A 19710-nucleotide genomic window follows, 5' to 3' on the forward strand; every position below is an offset into this window, starting at 1 on the left:
GGCCCCCCTTGAGCCTCTTTATCCCAGAGCACTGAGAAAGCAGCTTCCAGGAGGCCCGTCTTCTAGTTAAGGAAACAGGCCCAGGGACTGGAGCGACAGCACAGCGGGTAGGACGTTTGTCTTGCAAACGGCAGACCTGGGTTCGATTCCTGGTATCCCAAATGGTACCCCGAGCACTGCCAGGAGTTAATTCCTGATTGCATGAGCCTGGAGTAACCCTTGTGCATCACTGGGTGTGAACCAAAAAAGGAAAAAAAAAAGAAACAGGTCAAGCAGGATGACCCGTGCCCAAGGACTGCTCCCTGGAGCTCGGGCACAGAGGGTTTCGGGGGTGCTTCACATGCTTGACATGGCCCGTTCACACACTCACACCATCAGGATACTGGCTTGGGAAATGGGTTTGGGGAAAAGGTCCCATTAATGAGTGAGCTTGGCTTAATTCCCAGAAAGAGGAGCTTCTCCAGGGCCCTGTCCCCCAGCAAGGGCCAGGTTTCTAGCCAGGTCGATGGGAGCCGCTAACACCTTCCCTCTTACTGCTTGGGGCCCTGAAGACCCCGACGGAGGTCCTGAAGGAAAGGCAGATGGGAAAGGGCCCATCCAGTGCCTGCGGGGAGCTGGTGGATGGGGGCAGCTAGGGGTGAGACCCTGCTTGACCACCGGGAAACAAGTAAGAGCTGCCCTGTCACCTACTTGCCCTGGAGGGCCACAGCACCACTGAGACAAAAGGCCTGGGAGGGGCAGCCGTAGGCCCATGGGGCAGTGCCATTTGGGCACGGGACGCCTCTCCCAACACACCATCCCCCCTTTAAACATGATGCCCCACCCCAGGGCAGGGTCGGAGGCTTCCCCAATCCATCATCCTGGCTTTCTGCTCTGGCTGGATTTTATCAGTTAAAGAAGACACGTTAAACCATCATTCTCAAACTACAGCAGCAAAATCCCTACCCTGATTAAACTTTTCGGTTATAACTTTCTGAAAGCAAGATGGATCAAGGAAGATGCCTGCCTTGCACGCGGCTGACCTAGGTTCAGTCCCCAGCACCTCGGCCCCCAAAGGAGCCCACACCAGGAGTGATTCCTGAACACAGAGTCAGGAATAAGCATTGAAGCACAATTGACGGTGGCCCCAAAACAATTTTTTTAATATATATATTTTTAAATTGAACAAGTGTAAATCAGGAATCCTTCCAGTGCCTGCAGAAGACCATCTGCTTTCTCCTCAGGGCCAAAGTCACTGCTGACCTCTGAGCAGGCTCTTACAGGACATTTTCGTCATCATTTACGTGATCTTGACAACTTAGAGTGACTTGGCCCTTTCAGATAGGATCGGCAATTAAAGCACAACTTTCCTTGTTCCCAGGCATATTTCATATAATGTCAGCAAAGAATAACAACTGAAAAAAAAAGGAAAAACACCCAAAAAACAGTTAAAATTATTGAACAGGGCCAGATGATAATACAGCAGGGAGTGCACTTGCCTTGCACACAGCCAGCCTGGGTTCAATCCCTGGCATCCTATGTGGTACCCCAAGAACCGCCAGGGGTGATTCCTAAGTGAGTGCAGAGCCAGGACTAACTCCTGAGCATCACCAGGTGTGGTCCTCAAAAAGATAAACAAAAGAAAATTGGTGCTGGAGAGATAGCACTGCAGGTAGGTGTTTGCCTTGCATGCAGTAGACCTGGGTGTCGTCTCTGACATCCCATATGGTCCCCCAAGCACCATCAGGAGTAAATCCTGAGTGCTAGAGCCCAGCGTAACGCCTGTGCATCATCGTGAGGGTGACTCCAAAACCAAACAAACAAAAAAATTTATCATTTTCATTTATTTGATGTGTCCTCACCTTCCCTCAATGGCCTGCGGGTCACTCCTGGTGACGCTCAACACCACGGGGTCAAACTTGGGGTCTCATGCAAGTAAGACACATACTCCATTCTTTGAGCCATCTCCCAGTTCCTTGACTCATTTGATTCATTTATTGCTGCAGAGCCGAGGAAGGAATCCCACCCCTCCTCATGCAAGGCAAGTGCTGTACCAGTGAGCCAAACCCCCAGGCCCACCCTGATTCATTTGATTTTTTTTTTTTTTTGCTTGTTTTGTTTTTGGGCCACACCTGGCGTTGCCCAGGGATTACTCCTGGGTCTGTGCTCAGGAATTACTCCTGGCAGGGCTCAAGGGACTATATGGGAAGCCGGGGGTCAAATCCGGGCCAGCCGTGTGCCAGATCAGCACGCTTCCTGTTGTACTATCATGCCAGTCCGCCTTGACTCATCTTAAAGAGCACCAGGATACTCTGCAAAACAGCAACGAGGGTGGCCACTGCCTAGCCAGCCTCGTTTTTGAAAGGGAGACGTGCTTGCCCTGCAGGCTCATGACTGTGGCCTCAGAAGGGAGCGGGAGGCCGTGGACAAAGGGGCGTTCTCGTGCACTGTCTGCGGAGGGTCCGGCCACTTCTCAGACCACTAAACACAGGGCCATCACATGCCCTGGCCCTTGCACTTCTGGGTCTGCTGCCCGAGGAAGAGCAAGCAGCACCCTCAACATCCAGACAGTGGCCACCGGGCCTAGTCGCATCCTCCACAATGCTGAGAGGGGGAGGAGCAGCGAGAGTCCCAGATGCCGGGATGGGGTCCCTGGCGACTGGACAGAGGGGACTCCTCCCTAAAGGGAGTGACACTGTGACCCGGGCAAAAACACAAATGGACGAATGGAGAGGTGCTGGAAAGAAGGGCCTCGCTCACGCTGCCAGCCCCAGTCTGATCCCAACACCTCGCGGGGTCCCATGAGCCCCCACTGTGAGTGAGCCCCAAGCACTGCCAACGGCGACCCCAAGCCCCCAGGAGCCCTCCATGCGCAACAAAAGAAAATCAGGTCATAGGGTTCAGCAGGAGCGATAGCACAGCAGGTAGGGCGTTTGCCTTGCATGCAGCTGACCTGGGCAACCCGGGTTCGATTCCTCCGCCCCTCTTAGTAAGCCCGGCAAGTTATCGAGAGTATCTCACCCACACAGCAAAGCCTGGCAAGCTACCTGTGACATATTCGATATGAAAAACACAGTAACAAGTCTCACAATGGAGACATTACTGGGCCCACTCAAGCAAATTGATGAACAATGGGAGAACAGTGTTACAATGCAGTGCTACAGGGTGCGGCCTTCTCCCACAAACAGGCTTCTCAGACTAAGGGAAGGCTCATGGCCAACACCCTTTCTGGATTTCATCTTTCGGTTTTGAGGGCACTCTGGTGGTGCTCGGGGGCCGTTCCCAGCTCAAAGCCCCAAGGATCGAACCCAGGCCTCCCCCAGCCAGCTGCGCCATGTCTTGGACTATTTCTTGCCCCGGGTCCCACCTACAGCCAGCGATGGCCTGTCTCCTGCCCCTGGACAGCCCCCAGAGAATGCGCTGGTCATGGCACCCCGTGTCCTTCCACAGAAAAGCCGGACGGAAACGCTTCAGCTCTGTTCTCCCTGCATCTCTCTAGGCCGGAGACTCCCGGGTGGGATAGCGGGAATCTGCGATTGGGGCGGGGGGAGGGGGGGCAGAGGGCTGAGTCCTTCCTCTTCTGAAATGGGGGAGTAGGTTACGGCTTTGCATAGCAGGGTCCCAGGTTTGATCTCCAGAATCAACTGATGGCCATCAACTGATGGCCATCAATCCCTATCAACTGATGGCCCCAGACCCTAACCCAAGCAGGCTGAGGGCTCAAGAAAGGTGGCAAACCTCAGTCTTCCCATGAGAATGTCCCCCTACCTGGACAAGGAGCGTAGCGGGTCCGGGAACCTGGTTCCCATGACACCCAACCCCTGGTCCCCAGAGGGGACACAGGAGCCGGCCCACAGGGATCTCACCTCTGGTTCCGGAACACGGGGGAGAGGACAACACACCCATGGCAGGTTCCGAGGTCACTGACACGCCCTCCCCGTGGGTGTGCTCCCGAGCTGCTGGTGACACGGCCTCCCCGAAACCAGCCCCTCACTGCAGTGGCCCGATGCCCAGCACTCACCCTCGATGCGCTCACAGAGCCTGTGCAGGGCCTGAAGGGGGCAGGCATCACAGGGCTGCGTGGGCGCGCGGGCCGTCTGCTGCACGGCGGCCACTGTGAAGGCCTGCTTCAGCGTCATCATGATCTCGTCTACCTGTGCCAAAAGAGGGGGCCATGGGAGCCAGCGGGAAAGCATCCGTAGCTCTGACCCTGGAGGACTTTTCCTGGAGGACTTTCCCCAATGGCCAGTTCTGGGGCTGAGAAGCACTGCTTGGGTGTGTCTGGCTCTTACAGATCAGGCATCTGAAGTGATGCTCAAACAGCTGGACTGCAGGCTTTGTGACCATCATCATTCCCCCCAACATCCCCCCCCCACCACTACACACACACACACACACACACACACACACAGAGAAATCAGGCAAAAGTTCAGAAAGAATCTGGGGGGATTGGAGCGATAGCACAGCTTTTGCCTTACATGTGGCAGACCCAAGTTTGATTCCCAGCATCCCATGTGCTCCCCCGAGCACCACCAGGAGTAATTCCTGAGTGCATGAGCCAGGAGTAACCTCTGTGCATCACTGGGTATGGCCCAAAAAAGAAGGAAAAAAAATAATCTGGGGAGGCAGGGAGGTGGGAGAGGAGTCAATTCCTCGGGTCCAAGACCAAATGTCCAAAATGCTATACATAGAGATATTTTTGGTTTGGGGGCCACACCCAGAGGTACCCAGGGCTTACTCCTGGCTCTGTGCTCAAGGATCATGGCGGGGCTCGGGAGATCGTAGATGGCGCAAGGGATCAAATCCAAGTGGGTCACGTCCAAGACAAATGCTGTACTATTGCTCTGGTCCCCAAAATGCTATTCTTAAAAGGCTGGACCAGGGCAGGGCTCAGTGATGGAACTCCTGAATCCTTGCAGGAGTGAGGCCTGGTTTCACACCCCCAGCACAGAGGAAAAAAACTTTAAAAATACCAAGCCTGACGGCCAAAGTGAACAGGCTGCTTGAAGTTCACGAGAATGGAGGTGCTGGGATAGCTCAGAAAACTGGAGTACACACAGGAGCCCGGCAGAAACAGCATCCCTAGCACTGAGGCCAGGACACTCGCCAGCTCCACCAGGCATGGCCACCAAACAAAACTAAGAATAAAGAAAACTGAAAAAAATGCAAAAGCCTGGGAGAAAGCGCAGGGACCATGGCACAGGACCTAGTTTGATCCCCAGTACCATGTGGCACTCTGAGCATTGCACCAGCCCTGGAACACCCCATCACTGCAGAGTCCAAACAGCACAGCATCCCGGGATCCAAGCACTGAACTGCCTGTCTGCTTAGACAAGAATTGCCAGAACAGGTCTCTCCACCCGTTGAGCTCCCGCCCCATTTCCCCCCAAAATCTGAAGGGACACACTACAGTGGGTCAGGCATTTGCTTTGTGCGCAACTGACAGGTTCAAATCTCCAGGACCATATATGGTCCCCCCAGGACCCTCACCAGGTCCTGAGTATCACTGGGTGTAGCCCCCAAACCAAAGAAAGATGGAAAATGAATGCCTGAATGAGTTTCAAGTGATGAGTAGGCTAGTTATTAAATTGCCGTGAGCCAAGCAGCGCACGACTGAGGGTGAGTGGCTTTTGCTCAGGAGAGGAGATGTTCGATTTTGCAGGGATGCGGCCGCCCCTCTTACCAGAGCTTCGCTGGCGCACTGGAACACGTAGCAGACGAAGGGGAAGCCCCCACCTCCGGAAGACTCCCGGCAGATAAACCCAAAGTGGTCCACATGTCTGATGCCCTGTGGAGGTGGGAAGTACAGAAGTCCTGAGTGGCTGATGGTCACCACTGCATCTTCAGCATTGGCACAAGCTCCAAAGGTACCACACACCAAAAACCACCTCTCAGGCGGGGAGTGCCGGCTAGCCTCATCCCACCCGAGGGCCACGCAGAGCACCCTCGCCAGAGATGAAGGCTGAAAACGAGAGTTTTAAACACTCATTTTAGGACCAGGGGAAGTAACCTTCACACACACACACACCATTTCTTAGGTATAAAAAAGACTATTTTGGGACTGGAGCAATAGCACAGCAGGTAAAGCATTTGCCTTGCACATGGCCGACCCAGGTTCGATTCCCAGCATCCCATATGGTCCCCTGAGCACTGCCAGGAGTAATTCCTGAGTGCAGAGCCAGGAGTAACCCCTGTGCATCACCAGGTGTGACCCAAAAATCAAAAAGGAAAAAAAAGGTTCATAGCAAAGCTATGTGCGTGCTCCTAAAATAACAGACAAGAGGCTGGAGCAATAACACAGCGGGTAGGTTGTTTGCCTTGCGTGCCGCCAACCCGGGTTCGATTCCCAGCATCCCATATGGTCCCCTGAGCACCACCAGGAGTAATATTCCTGAGTGCATTAAGTGCATGAGCCAGGAATAACCCCTGTGCAACACCGGCATGACCCAAAAAGCAAAAAAAAAAAAAGAACAAAAAACCAGGTGGGGAAACACTGGCCTGAAGCATTGGTCAGGAAGGATCTGCACAAGTGCTGAGAGATAGCAAAGGGCTGGAGCAAATATTGTGCCTCCAGAAGCCCCTCATGTCTGAATCCCAGGCCTCCACAGTTCCCTGAGACCAAGCCAGGAGTCGTCTTCTGGGTGACCCCACCAACCCCACCCCCCAAATTAGATGTACAAAAAATAGTGCATAGAGATCCTTTTACACTTGAGCTATTAGGTGAGGTGAGGCCTATAGCACAATTTCCTAAAAGCTCTTTTGAATAAATGCTATCTCAACTTCTTGTGAAGGTCTCAAAGAGACAAGGTCACACAGATAAGCCCTTCACATTCATTCATCCATGTCTCTCAAAATCACCAGCATAGCAGAGAGATACAAGGGCTGACAGACTGACGCTTGCGTCATCGCGTATATTTATAAACAACAGCTGGAGGAAATTATAAACTGTCACATTTAAGAAAAAATAAAACATTAATACTCCATAGGAACAGCAGCCAATCAAGGTTAATAAAAAAATATTGTGTAATCTTACTTTCTGCTCAAATAGTTTTCAATAAATGGGTAAGGACTGATATGCCAGCATCTTGATCAATGTTCTTCAGGAGCAAATCAAAGATATGCTAGAGGTTACTTCTCAGGGAAATATGATTTGAAATAAAAAATAAAAGTTTCCTGAGCTGGAGTGACAGCACAGCAGGGAGGGCATTTGCCTTGCACGCTGCTGACCCGGGTTCGATTCCCAGCATTCCTTATGGTCCCTCGAGCGCTGCCAGGAGTAATTCCTGAGTGCTGAGCCAGGAGGAACCCCTGAGAATTGCCAGGTGTGATCCAAAAAGGAAAAAAAAAAGTTTCCTTTGTAAATTGTTCCAACTGCATTTTGGGTACAATCTTTATCACAATTTTTATCACAATCTTTATAAATTGTTCCAACTGCATTTTAGGTACAATCTTTATCACAATCTTTATCTTTTTGACTTTTTTTTTGTTTTTTCCCCTAAATGTTTCTTTTTTAATCCTAATGTAGACTCTAGACAATTATTATAATCGAAGAAACAATGAGGTCTTCATTTTGTTCTTATTAACTTTGGAAACATGGAAATGAGAAGTGAAACTTCAAAAGCAACAAACAATAATTTTAAATGACCTCAAGTCTGTTAGGAAGAGCCCGAGTAAAATTGGCAGAGCTCGTTATAATTGGCAGTCTCCAAAATCTCTCTAGGAAAGAATCCAGAAAATACCCATTAAGAACTCAAGTAGTCATTGATCCAGCATGATATAACATGACTTGTTTATACCTAGAAAATAACAATATATTATTTTAAAAACTGAAGCAGAAAAGCGGGAGAGAAAGCACAATGGGTAAGGCCCCTGCCGTGCCATGGTTGACTCGGGTTTGATCCCTAGCATCCCCTGGGGTCCCCAGACCATGTCAGGAGTAATGCCAGAGTACAAAGTCGGGAGCAATTCCTAAGCACTGCCAGGCATGTCCCCAAAAGGAAAAACAAACAAAACTGAAGTAGAGGGGCCAGAGCAGTGTAGTACAGTGGGTAGGGCATCTGCCTTGCATGTAGCCAGCCTGGCTTCAATCCCCGGTCCCCCAAGCCCCACCAAGAGCCCATCTCTGAGCACGGAACAAGGAGTAAGTCCTGAGCACTGCCGGTGTGGCCCAAATTCTCCCTCACACCACCAATAAAAACACCTCAGAAAGACACTGTATTTGATAAAAGATAAATTTTTTAAAAAATCACTATTATGCTTTAAGGAAGGAGAACTGATAAGCACTTCAGAAAAGTTATAAATTGTATAAAATGTAGATGAATAAACAGTTACACAGAAACAAATATGTACCTGGAAATCACAATAAATAATTGAAAAGGATCTATTTTCTCTAGAAGGATATTGTCTGTTAAGAGCAAAACTGATTTTTAAATTATTTGTGTGTGTGTGTGTTTGTGTGTATCAAAGCAAAGGAAAAACAAATATAAAATCCCAAATCCAATACTCAGAAATCACATTTCTTGGGACGCTTGCACGGCTCTTGAGTGTCAGGTATTAAATAAATCCTGCAACACTGCCAATGAATGAAAACTTCACTTCAAATTTCACTCCAAAATTTCAACTGTAACTGAGCAATAAACAACCCACGTTCACTTACCTGAGAACAAAAGGATATCTCCTTAAAATTCTTCTCCAGTGCTACTCTTTTGGTATCCGGACTGATGAGGTAAACTTCAGATTGGCCAATCTTAAAAGATAAACAATAACAACGAAAGCAACTAGCTTTTCACAAACTGAATTCAGGTTAATCACACAAACATTCCCGTCTGACGACCTGTGGAAATGATGAGTGAAAGGAGTACTCCTCTGTGAAGTTCTATCTCGCCCTGGAAAGTCACTTTGAGGGTTCCTTTACCCAGGGGGGTTCAGCTAACACAGGCTAACAACTAAAGGGAGAAGACAAAGACCCAGAAGTGAGTGACAGGGCCCGGAGCAGTGCACTGCCTCCATGGAGCCTGGGTCTCAGTCTTACGGAAGACAGAGCTCCACTTTTTTTTGGGGGGTGGGGGGAGGCAGGGTAGGGACACCTGCTCGGGGGCTACTCCTGGCTCTGCACTCAGGGATTACTCTTGGCAAGGCTCAGAAGGACCATGTGGGATGCTGGAGATTGAACTGGGTCAGGCACATGCAAGGCAAATGCCCTACCCGCTGTACTATCTCTCTGGCTCTGAGAACTGCACTTCAGAAAACTGCAGTTATTTTAGTGCTTTGTGAAGGGGCCACAAACAACGATGTTCAGGACTTAACTGCTGGTTCAGTGCTCAGGAATCACTCCCAGCAGTGGTTGGGGGACCATATTTGGTGTCAGGGACTGAACCCAAATCAGCCACATCTTTATCCACTGTACTCTCTGTCTGCCCGCCAGCAGTGGTCATTCTGAACTAAAAGGTCCTGGGGCTGGAGCGATAGCACAGCGGGTAGGGCATTTGCCTTGCACGCAGCCGACCAGGTTGGATTCCCAGCATCCCACGTGGTGCCCGGAGCACCACCAGGAGTAATTCCTGAGTGCAGAGCCAGGAGGAACCCCTGAGCATCGCTGGGTGTGACCCAAAAAGAAAAAAAAACACTAAACTAAAAGGTTCTTTAAATTCATGTTCAAACAAACCCACCTTTAGGACTCTACTCTAGAATAGGCAGAATCCATGGTCTTGCATTCAGGTGGCCTGGGGGATCCCTGGTACCATAGGGCCTGGGAAGTACCATATCCTGAGTCCTGCACAGGGACCCTCTGGCCCCATTGGCTGAGGATTGCCGGGAGTGGGGCCTGGGAACCCTGGTCACTTCTAGGAAGGGCTCCCAAATTAACAGCAATGCTCTGCCCTCCCCTGAACGCACACTTCGAGCAGGTACAGCCTTTTCCCAGTTACGACCTTAGCATCTACTAAGCAACCAACACAAGCCAGGCCAGGGAGAACAGAGCAAGGGGGAGCTCTCAGTTGGGGTCCTATCCCCGCAGCACTGCAGCACTGGGAGCAACCCCCAGACCAACCAGATGGAGTCCCCAAACAAAAAGAAACTAAAACGTGGGGGTCTGGAGCAATAGCACAGTGGGCAGGCCCAGGTTTGATCCCCAGCATCCCATATGGTCCCCCGAGCACTACCAGGAGTAATTCCTGGAGTGCATGAGCCAGGAATAACCCCTGTGCATCGCCGAGTGTGACCCAAAAAGCAAAGCAAAAAAAACCCCACTGAAAATAAATGCACTGAGCACCCTCCCCAATTCACTGAGAGTTAGGGGTTTTTTTGGGGGGTGGGGTTCTACTATTTTTCCATTACTGATCACAGATTAAAGGGCTCTGCTGGATGCAGATGCAGCCCTTCCCCTGGTCTTTCCCAAAGTGCAGGTCACCGCTCTCTGGGAGGGGGGGAGAGGAGGATGCAGGGCAGGGATGCAGGGGCTCTGTGATGCTTTACAGGGTAGCTGGGTGCAGCCAAGTGTGTGTGTGGGAAGGGAACGAGTGGAGCTTTCTGTGTGTTTGCTAGAAAAGGTAGATTCCCAGTGGTGTGCTGAGTAATTTTTTTTTCTTTCTAAAAAGTGTGAGGCGAGGGGCTGGAGCGATAGCACAGCGGGTAGGGTGTTTGCCTTGCATGCAGCCGACCAATTCCCAGCATCCCATATGATCCCCTGAGCACTGCCAGGACTGGCTCCTGAGTGAAGAGTCAGGAGTAACCCCTGTGCATCACAGGGTGTGACCCAAAAAAGCAAAAAAAAAAAAAACGTGAGGCGAAGGAAAGCCAAGTAGATTTGGGAATCTCTGGCTGCCGATGAACACAGCAGCCCCGGGTATCTGCTGACACCCAACCGTGTTCATCCCCTGCACACACCCACGACGAAGGAACCCAAGCAGCTCTTCTGCCTCCGTCTCTGCGGCTGGGTCAGGTGCAAAACAAGACTCTGCATTCGGGGATCAGATGTCCACCAGTCCTGAGACTGACACGGGAGCGGGAAGCCCCCCGGTACGTGTCCCAGAGGACAGAGGGGGCCATATCAGCACTGAGCCCCAGAACGACCCTCTCCCCCCAGCTCCTCCTTTCTGGCCTTCAAGCCTCATTGTCAGTTTAGCAACCACATAACATAACTAAATTAATAGTTCTTGGCTTTAATTACTGTTTACCATCGGCTCAACTCGTATTTCACTTTGGCATGAATTTCAAGAATCTTGGATTCTCCCGCATCCAATTATCCTGATGAGCCAATGTCTTCCAAAGGAATAAAAACTAAAAAGGAGGGAGTCTTCTTTCAAAGAGAGGTTGTGGGAAACGCATTCCTTGAAATCAATCAGCATTTTGGAAAAGCCCCCTTGGGGGCAGGGGCTGTCTCTTTTCCGCACACTCATGGTTCTTCCCACACTAAAAGGGACTGGGGAAGTAAAGCTCATATAAGATCTGAGATGGGGCCCTCTGTCTCCCAGTGGATTTTAAAGGCTGACCACCCAAGTCGGGATTTTTTTTTTTTTTTTTGCTTTTTCAGTCACATCCGGCGATGCACAGGGAATTACTCCTGGCGGTGCTCGGGGGACCATATGGGATGCTGGGAATCGAAACCGTGACAGTGGCGTGCAAGGCAAACGCCCTACCCGCTGTGCTATCACTCCAGCCCCCCAAGTCAGGATCTCATCCCTCATCCCGTAAAGAGAGTAATTGCATACGAAAGATACGTGTGGATTCAAAAGGAATCTACAGGGGCTGAGAGAGAGTACAGTGGGTAAGGTGTTTGCCTTGCATGTGCCCTGACGTGGGTTCGATCCCCGGCAATCCCATATGCCACCCCCCAATACCACAGAGAGTAATTCCTGAGTCCAGAACCAGGAGGAACCCCTGAGCATTGCCAGGGGTAACCCACCACCACCAACACTACCAAAAAAAAAAATTAAAAAATGAATGAAAATCCACCGAAGGCCCCAGCTCTGTGGGGCAGCTTTTCCGTTGAGTGCCCCTCTCAGCACCGAGGGTATTTACCGTGAAGAGCATAGTTCGATTCTCCTCCATGTCTGTGGGCTGCACGCTATGGTGCCCGCCGATGAGGTGGTTCTCAATGTCATTTTCTTCAAAGGAGCTGAAGAAACTGTGGCTGCGCAGGTTCCCGCCTTGGAACTCCTTCCGGAAGGCCAGAGAGCGCAGTCCGGGCTGCGAGAAGGACTTGCGCATGGGCCGCTGGGCCTGCTCCCCGTTGCCCACGGGCTGCAGCACCGAGCGGAACCTGTCCGCCAAGGAAAGCCCCCCTGCCACGGCCGGACCCATAGTGTCGGGGTTCTGAGGGGCCAGGTCCCGGGTCTCAGCCTTCCGGCCGCAGCTGACATGGTTAAACTTCTCGATGCACTCGTCGATCAGGGCCGGGGGGGCCTTCTTGTGGGCCACCGTCACACGGCCACAGAAGAGCACCTCGAACTTCTTGGCAAACGTGTCGTCGAATTCCGATGGGCAGTGGAGCTCCTCCTGGCGGGCGATCTTCCCGGCCTGCCGGATGGAGCTGATGATCTCGGGCACCTGCAGGAAAGAAAAGTTGTGTTCCGGGATTAGTGGCGGGCTCTCTTGGGCACACACCTGCAGGGAGCAAGCATTGCATGCCTGCCCATCACCCCATCAAAACCCTAGTCCAGGGCCAGAGCGACAGCACAGTGGGTGTGCCTTGCACGCGGCCGACCCGGGTTTGATTCCCAGCATCCCATATGGTCCCCTGAGCACTTCCAGGAGTAATTCCTGAATGCAGGGCCAGGAGTTATCCCTGAGTATCACTGGGTATGACCCCCCAAAAAAAATTTGGTCCTTGGGGGACCGTGACTACAGTGACAAGAGGAAAGTCCCGCTCACACGCTGGGGGACCTCAGGAACGCATTCACTTGTCCTCGACACACTGCAGGTTACTAGCCTGAGAAGGTCCCCGTACGAAGTGGCAGGGCATGATCCCTCCACCCACCCAACCCCCGTCCAAATCCAACCTCTGGGGCTGGAGCGATAGCACAGCGGGTAGGGCGTTTGCCTTGCACACAGCCAACCCAGGTTCAATCCCTGGCATCTTATATGGTCCCCAGAGCACCGCCAGGAGTAATTCCTGCGTGCATGAGCCAGGAGTAACCCCTGAGCATCGCTGGGTGTGACCCACAATGCAAAAAACAAACAAAAAACAAATCCAACCTCCTTCCAAAGAGGGGCTCATGGAACACAGCAGCTATTTCAGATTTCATGGGCCGGTGAGCTTTCACAAGTCTTTCCGAAGAAACGACTAGGCTAAGGAGCGCACGGCTGGAATGACCTGACCAAGCAGCTCACCCCCTTGACAAAGGGGGTCCGCCCGTGGCCACCGACAGTGCAGGGCTTGTGTCTCATCCTCTGAAGAGCTATGGGGCTCGAATCAAGGAGTAAGCGAGGCAGGACGCCAGCTGGTCATCACAGCGACAAGCAGGGCTTGCTTTCCCGGGGGAGGAAGGGATGCTCTGCAAAACCTTTGGGCTAAGCATCAAGACAAGATCAAGGGAAAGAAGCAGAGAGACTCCGGCCTTGATCACCGGATCCCGTGCCTCCCGCAGCTGGGCTCGCTCATTAGCTTTCACCAGGACCCTTCCCAGCAGCAGCAAAGAGAGAGATGAAGCCGCGGCAGGCGTGCGTGAGCAACTGCAGCCTGGACTTCTGACAAGATATGCAGGAGGAAGAGGAACTGGGCTTTTCGAGAAGGGCCCCTCTGTGGCACGGTGTGCCTAAGAAGAGAACCAACACTTCCTGGCTCCCGGAAGGGAAGTCACCAAAGACCCATTCCTTGCTACCCCAACGTCTTTTTTTGACCATATTCCACACAGCAGAGTGGCATCTAGGGGAGCTGGTGCACGCAACCCCCAAAGGTCTTCCTTTAATGAACACCTGGCCAGGAAGATCACGATGGGTTCCCAAGGTGCTTTATACCAAGAGTTGAGCGTTCGGGGCTGGAGCAATAGCACAGCGGGTAGGGTGTTTGCCTTGCACGTGGCTGACCCTGGTTCGATTCCCAGCATCCCATATGGTCCCCCGAGCACCACCTGGAGAGATTCCTAAGTGCAAAGCCAGGAGTAACCCCTGAGCATCACTGGGTGTGACCCAAAAAGAAAAAAAAAAAAGAGTTGAGCGGTCAAAGTGATTCTGGGGGGTGCGGAGAGATGGTCCAGAGCAGGGTGTTTGCTTTGCAGGCGGCCGACCCAGATTCAACCCCCAGTATCCCACAGGGCCCCCTGAGCATGGCCTGGACTAATTCCTGAGGGCAGAGCCAGTAAGCTGTGCCCCTACCAAAAAAAAAATACATTTTTAAATTTTTTTTTTAAGTGATTTCTGAAGCAGACCTAAACACTAAGTAACAACATTAGAGAAGCTGCAATTCCCCTGTGCCTGGTGCTGACCATTTGTCTGTGTTACAGCACGGTTCTCTACTGCCGAGAAATCATTACGGGTGAAGGGCTACAGCTCACTGAGCTGTGCCGAGGCTCTCTCTCTCTCTCTCTCTCTCTCTCTCTCTCTCTCTCTCTCTCTCTCGGAAGGAGGCGGCCCTGCTCCAGCTTCCCTGCTCCGCCCCAGAATCACACAGCCTCTTGGGTTTGGTTGGGGTTGTGTGTGTGTGTTTGGGGTTTGGGGCCACACCCGGTGGTGCTCAGGCTCACTCCTGGCGGGGCTTGGGGAACCACATGGGTGCCAGGAACCAAACGCTAATGCTGTGTTTTTTTTATTTTTTTAATTTTGGGTCACACCCGGCGATGCACAGGGGTTACTCCAGGCTCTGCACTTAGGAATTACTCCCGGCAGTGCTGGGGACCATATGGAATGCTGGGAATCGAACCCTACTCGCTGTGCTATTGTTCCAGCCACTAATGCTGTATTTTTCAAGTGTGGGGGGTGGAAGGTTGATTTATGCAAGTGAAGTCTGGGGCCCTTCTGTGGCAGCGTGTGAAATCCTCCTCTACCGGGGTCACTGAGAGTGCTACTAGATCTGTCTGAGGAGGGGGTGGCTGGACAGATCACTGGGGGAGCCTCAGCTGTGGCCATCTGGGCACCTAGGGAGGGACGCCCCACTGCACCAGGCCCCATCCCAGGCCTCCCCGACCCCAATGCGGGTCCCCGGAACGACTCACTCACTTAGTCTTGTCACCAAACTGGCCCCTGTGTCTCTAGTGCAGGAACTTGGAACTCGGTGGGAAGAGCCAGGCCATCGAGGGCAGGCCGGGGGTGCGTGCCCGAGTGTGCCTGGGAAGGGTGTGTGGATGCATGTGTGTCTGAGAAGGGTGTGTCTGGAAAGAGTGTGTGGGTGTGTATGTGTGCACCTTGGAAGGATGTGTGTGTGTGTGTGTGTGTGTGTGTGTGTGTGTGTGTGTCTGGGAAGAGTATGTATCTGGGTAGGGTATATGTATGTGTTTGGGAAGAGGTGTGTGTGTGTGTGTGTGTGTGTGTGTGTGTGTGTGTTCTGTGCATCCGGATAGGGTATGTGTATGTGTATAGGGAGGGTGCGTGTGTGTCTGGGCAGGGTGTGTGTGTGTATCTGGGTATGGTGTATGTGTGTGTTTGGGAAGAGGTATATATATCTAGGTAGGGTACACATGTGTGTCTGAGAAGGGTACGTGCATGTGTGTATGTGTGTGTGTTTGTCTGGGAAGGAGGGGTGTGTATCTGGAAAGGGTGTGTGTCCAGGAAGGGTGAGGTGTTCCTGGGAGAAGTGTGTGAGTGTGTGTGTGTGTGTGTGTGTGTGTGTGTGTGTGTGTTTGTCTGGGAAGGTGTGCATGTTTGCGTGTGTGTGTGTGTGTTTGTCTAGGAAGGGTGTGCATGTTTTGTGTATGTGAGAGAGAGAGAGAGAGTGTGTGTGTGTGTGTGTGTGTGTGTGTGCATCTGGGAAGGGTGTGCAAGTGAGTGTGAGTGTGTGAGTGCGTGTGTGTGTGCGTGTGTGTGTGTGTCGGGGCGGGTGCACGTGCCTGTGTGTAAGGCCAGGTGTGCTCTCCTGCTCTGGCTTCCCGGCAGCCATTCTGTAGAGCCGGCGTGAGCAACAGCAGCTTTGGGAAGAAGCTGCTCACTGAGCACAGGACTCGGAAGCAAAGGCGTCACGGAACCCAGGGTTGGCCCAGGAGACTAAGTGCAAGAGGCTGAGGTTGTGGGAGAGGAAAACAGCGGGGTGGCAAGCGGGGGAGAGGAAAGGGGTAACGGCAGGACCTGACGGAACCCCAGCTGTCCCTGAGGCAGAAACTGGGCCGGGAGAGGTGGGGCAGGAGGTCAGGGGAAGGACGGAGGCAGGGAGGCCCTCCATCAGGAGCGGGCCTCTGCAGCGCGAGACCCCAAGGTTCACCCCCCACACCACGGTCCCCGAGCACTGTTGGAGCAGTCCCGAGCCCCACAGGATATGGCTCAAAAATGCAAGGAGGGAAGACGGAAAATAAAGGAGGCAAGGAAGTGTTGTGTTGAGCTGGCTGAAGTCTGGAGTTGGGAAATGTGAAAATGAAGGACAGGGCTGCCAGTACACTACCCCCCAAGCCAGCGTGACTGAAAAGCTATCCTTGGGGGACACAGTCTACAGGCTGTCACACTATTTACTGCAAATATATCAATAAATGACTTACAGGATTTACTGCAAAGTCCCAGACCTACTGTTTACACACACCGATGGGCTCTGGGAATTTGGACCGGCAATCTATTTTTAGTTGCATCTTTGCAATCACAGAGACGTCATTGCTAATTACAGATAAACCAATCGCGTAAATCAAAATGAAAGCAAAGCCCAGAATCTGATGAGCATTTCACAGGTTCATAAATCCAGTAAGGGCGTTGAGATCATTTCCTTAAGAACCACAACAAAAATGTTAGATACTTGAAACGTGTCACACGTCATGGAAAAAAGGGTCACTGATTTTCTCTTCATCTATTTCAACTTTTATACCACAGCTAGACTCGAAATCTGTGTTTAGTTCACACATGAGGCTAGTTTTTCCTGAAACGCCCGTTTTCCCAGGAGACAGCTCAAAGGAGGGAGTTGTCGCACGCAGGAGAAGACTGGGGTCCGCCATCCCAGACACTGCACAGTCCCCAGAACCTCAGGGTGAGATTCCTGAGCACCGGGCTGGGAGTAACCCTCAAGCACGCCTGGTATATCTATACCCTATCAGCCCCCTCCTCAACATCATGGGATCAAATGCACTTAGTCTAACCCTGTGAACTTCCACAGAATTAATTGGATACTGCTTTATAAGTAGCCAGAAAGAATACTTTCTAAGAGACTTAGAAATATTTATCTCTGTCCATAATGGTCTTAAACATCTGGGCTGATTCTTTAAGGATCTGGTGGGAGGGGTTAAGGATTAAATTACATGGTGTAATTTTATTCACAAAAATTTAGGCCAAAGCTCCTGAAACAACACTTGAAGTAAAAAGTCATTTTACTTTTACATTGACACATTTGCTTTGTTGCCAACTAGCAACAAGTCAAGAGTAAATGAACCTAAAGAGTCTCCTATTTAAATTTTCAGTCCCTAACACCCATCCCATCCCAGGCCCATTTAACATCCAAGCATTTTAAAACCAAAAAAAAAAAAAAAAAAAAAAGGTGGGGGGAGGGAGCATAAAATGTTTTCTCCATGTGGGGTCTGGAGAGATAGTACAGAGGGTTGGGCGTTTGACGGCTGGCCCGGGTTCGATTCCCAGCATCCCATATGGTGCCCCGAGCACCGCCAGGAGTGATTCCTGAGTGCAGAGCTAGGAGTAAGCCCTGTGCATCGCCGGGTGTGACCCAAAAAAGCAAAAAAGAAATAAAATGTCAGACACTGTGAGAGCCCACCCACACCTGAGGCCGCCACGAGAAGCCACGGGGCATTGCTCTCCAGTTCCCTGGGCTTTGCTCGTTTTGTTGGTTTTGGGAGAACCACACCCAGCGGTGCTCAGGGGCTACTCCCAGCCCAGTGCTCGAGCACACAGAGCCTGTGCTCTTCCTTTCTTGGCCACCCCTCCTCCCCGCCCCGTTGTCATTGCTGTTGTTTGTATTTTAGTTTGGGGGCCCGCACCCAGGGGTGCTCAAGGCTCATTCCTGGCTCTGGGCTCGGGGATCCCTCCTGGCTGGGCCCGAGATGGTGCCAAGGATTGATGGGCGGTAGAGAGCACCAAGGCAAGCGCCTTGCCCCCTGGACCATCTCTCTGGCCCTCGACGGGAGAGAAAACAATGCCATGCTCCCCAGAGGGAGCACTCCTTCAGGCCTCTGCTCCCCAGCCCTGGGGCCGCCACTCCCCGCCCACACGGGAAGAAGTGCCTCCACAGCTCCACATCTGGGTTGAAGCGAGGGACAAGGTCAATCTTTATAGCCAAGATAAGTGGTCAGCACAGGGACAGCTGGCCCCTGCCTCTTACTCCCTCCCAGGGGCCCAAGCATGACCCTATCCTGGGGCCCCAAAGGAGCGAGCCATGCAGGGACGTCTTGCCTTGGTGTGAAAAGGTCAACTTCCAGACCCAGGAAGAAAAAAAATACATACCTCGCCATCTCCCAACTTCTCAAGGTTTGATCCCTGGCACCCTAAATGGTCCCCGGAGCCCACCAGGAGTGATCCCTGAGCAACATCACTGGGTGTGGCTCCCCCCAAATAATTTTTTTAATTTCTTTTTAAAAAGCCGTTTGCAGGGGAGAGGCATCTCGGCCTGCAAGAGCACCCCCACATATTCCTCCCAATTCCACCACCACCACCCTGCTCCCCTGCAGGGATCAGCTGCTCTCTAAGGCACCCAGGGCCGACAGACCCCAGACTCCGCTTAAAAACTCTTCTCGCAACCAGGGTTTCAAATGCATCCAAAATAGGACACCAAGAGATACGACAGAACTTCCCTAGACCAGAAGGAAATTCGCCAAGTAGGGCATTTGCCTTGCATGCGGCCAACCCGGGTTCTATTCCTCCGCCCCTCTTGGAGAGCCCAGCAAGCTACCAAGAGTGTCTCGCCTGCACAGCAAAGCCCAGCAAGCTACCCGTGACGTATTCGATATGCCAAACACAGTAACAAGTCTCACAATTTGTTGTGAGGCGTTACTGGTGCCCGCTCGAGCAAATCGATGAACGGGAAGACAGTGCTACAGTGCTACGAGTATCAAATCAAAGCACCCACAGCAGGATAGGGCCACAGCCCCTAAGTGTGCCAAGAAAGCACCATGGGCAACTCCGCCTTCCAGGACTCAGAGAACCTGCAGGCGGCCAGGAAGGTAGCACAGGGCCCCAAGGCCTCCTTTCAGGATGAGGTGACTGCTGAGGGGTCACAGTCCACCATGCCCTCCTGCTGATGAGGACACACGGGACATTTCCTTCTCAGTTGTGAAGACTCGAAACCCTGCAGCAGAGGCTGGAACGAGAGCACGGCGGCGGGTAGGGTGTTGGCCTTGCACACGGCCGACCCGGGTTTAATTCCCAGCATCCCGTATGGTCCCCTGAGCACCGCCAGGAGTAATTCCTGAGTGCATGAGCCAGGAGGAACCCCTGAGCATCGTCGGGTGTGTGACCCAAAAAGAAAAAAAAGAAAAGAAAAAAAAACCTCTGCAGTAGAAATGCCCCCCACCCCGCAGCCTGCAAACCCCCAAATGGAAGCAGAGATGGGCTTGGGGCTCCAGGAAGGCGGGGTGGTGGGGGGGGGAATCATAGGAACTGGGTCTCTGGCACAGGAGAGAGAGAGCCTCAGAGAGTCAGACCTGGGATGTCCATCACAGT

At 52.1% G+C, this 19710-nt stretch overlaps 1 protein-coding gene across 3 annotated transcripts in view; it reads right to left on the minus strand.

The window, feature by feature from the left end:
• Positions 1–19710, minus strand: part of TBC1D1 (TBC1 domain family member 1) — a 204104-nt gene that overhangs the window by 67699 nt on the left and 116695 nt on the right. For all 3 annotated transcript variants that reach the window (XM_056125549.1, XM_056125550.1, XM_056125551.1), the window contains 4 exons: positions 11998–12525; positions 8636–8725; positions 5663–5767; positions 4001–4133 (listed from right to left, as the gene is read on the minus strand). In XM_056125549.1, the coding sequence (XP_055981524.1) occupies positions 4001–4133; positions 5663–5767; positions 8636–8725; positions 11998–12525 (856 nt within the window). The remainder of the gene's footprint in view (positions 1–4000; positions 4134–5662; positions 5768–8635; positions 8726–11997; positions 12526–19710) is intronic.

The sequence above is a fragment of the Sorex fumeus genome, unplaced genomic scaffold (genome assembly GCF_029834395.1).
Source record: "Sorex fumeus unplaced genomic scaffold, SorFum_2.1 ptg000055l, whole genome shotgun sequence".
In the NCBI taxonomy this organism is placed as follows: domain Eukaryota; kingdom Metazoa; phylum Chordata; class Mammalia; order Eulipotyphla; family Soricidae; genus Sorex; species Sorex fumeus.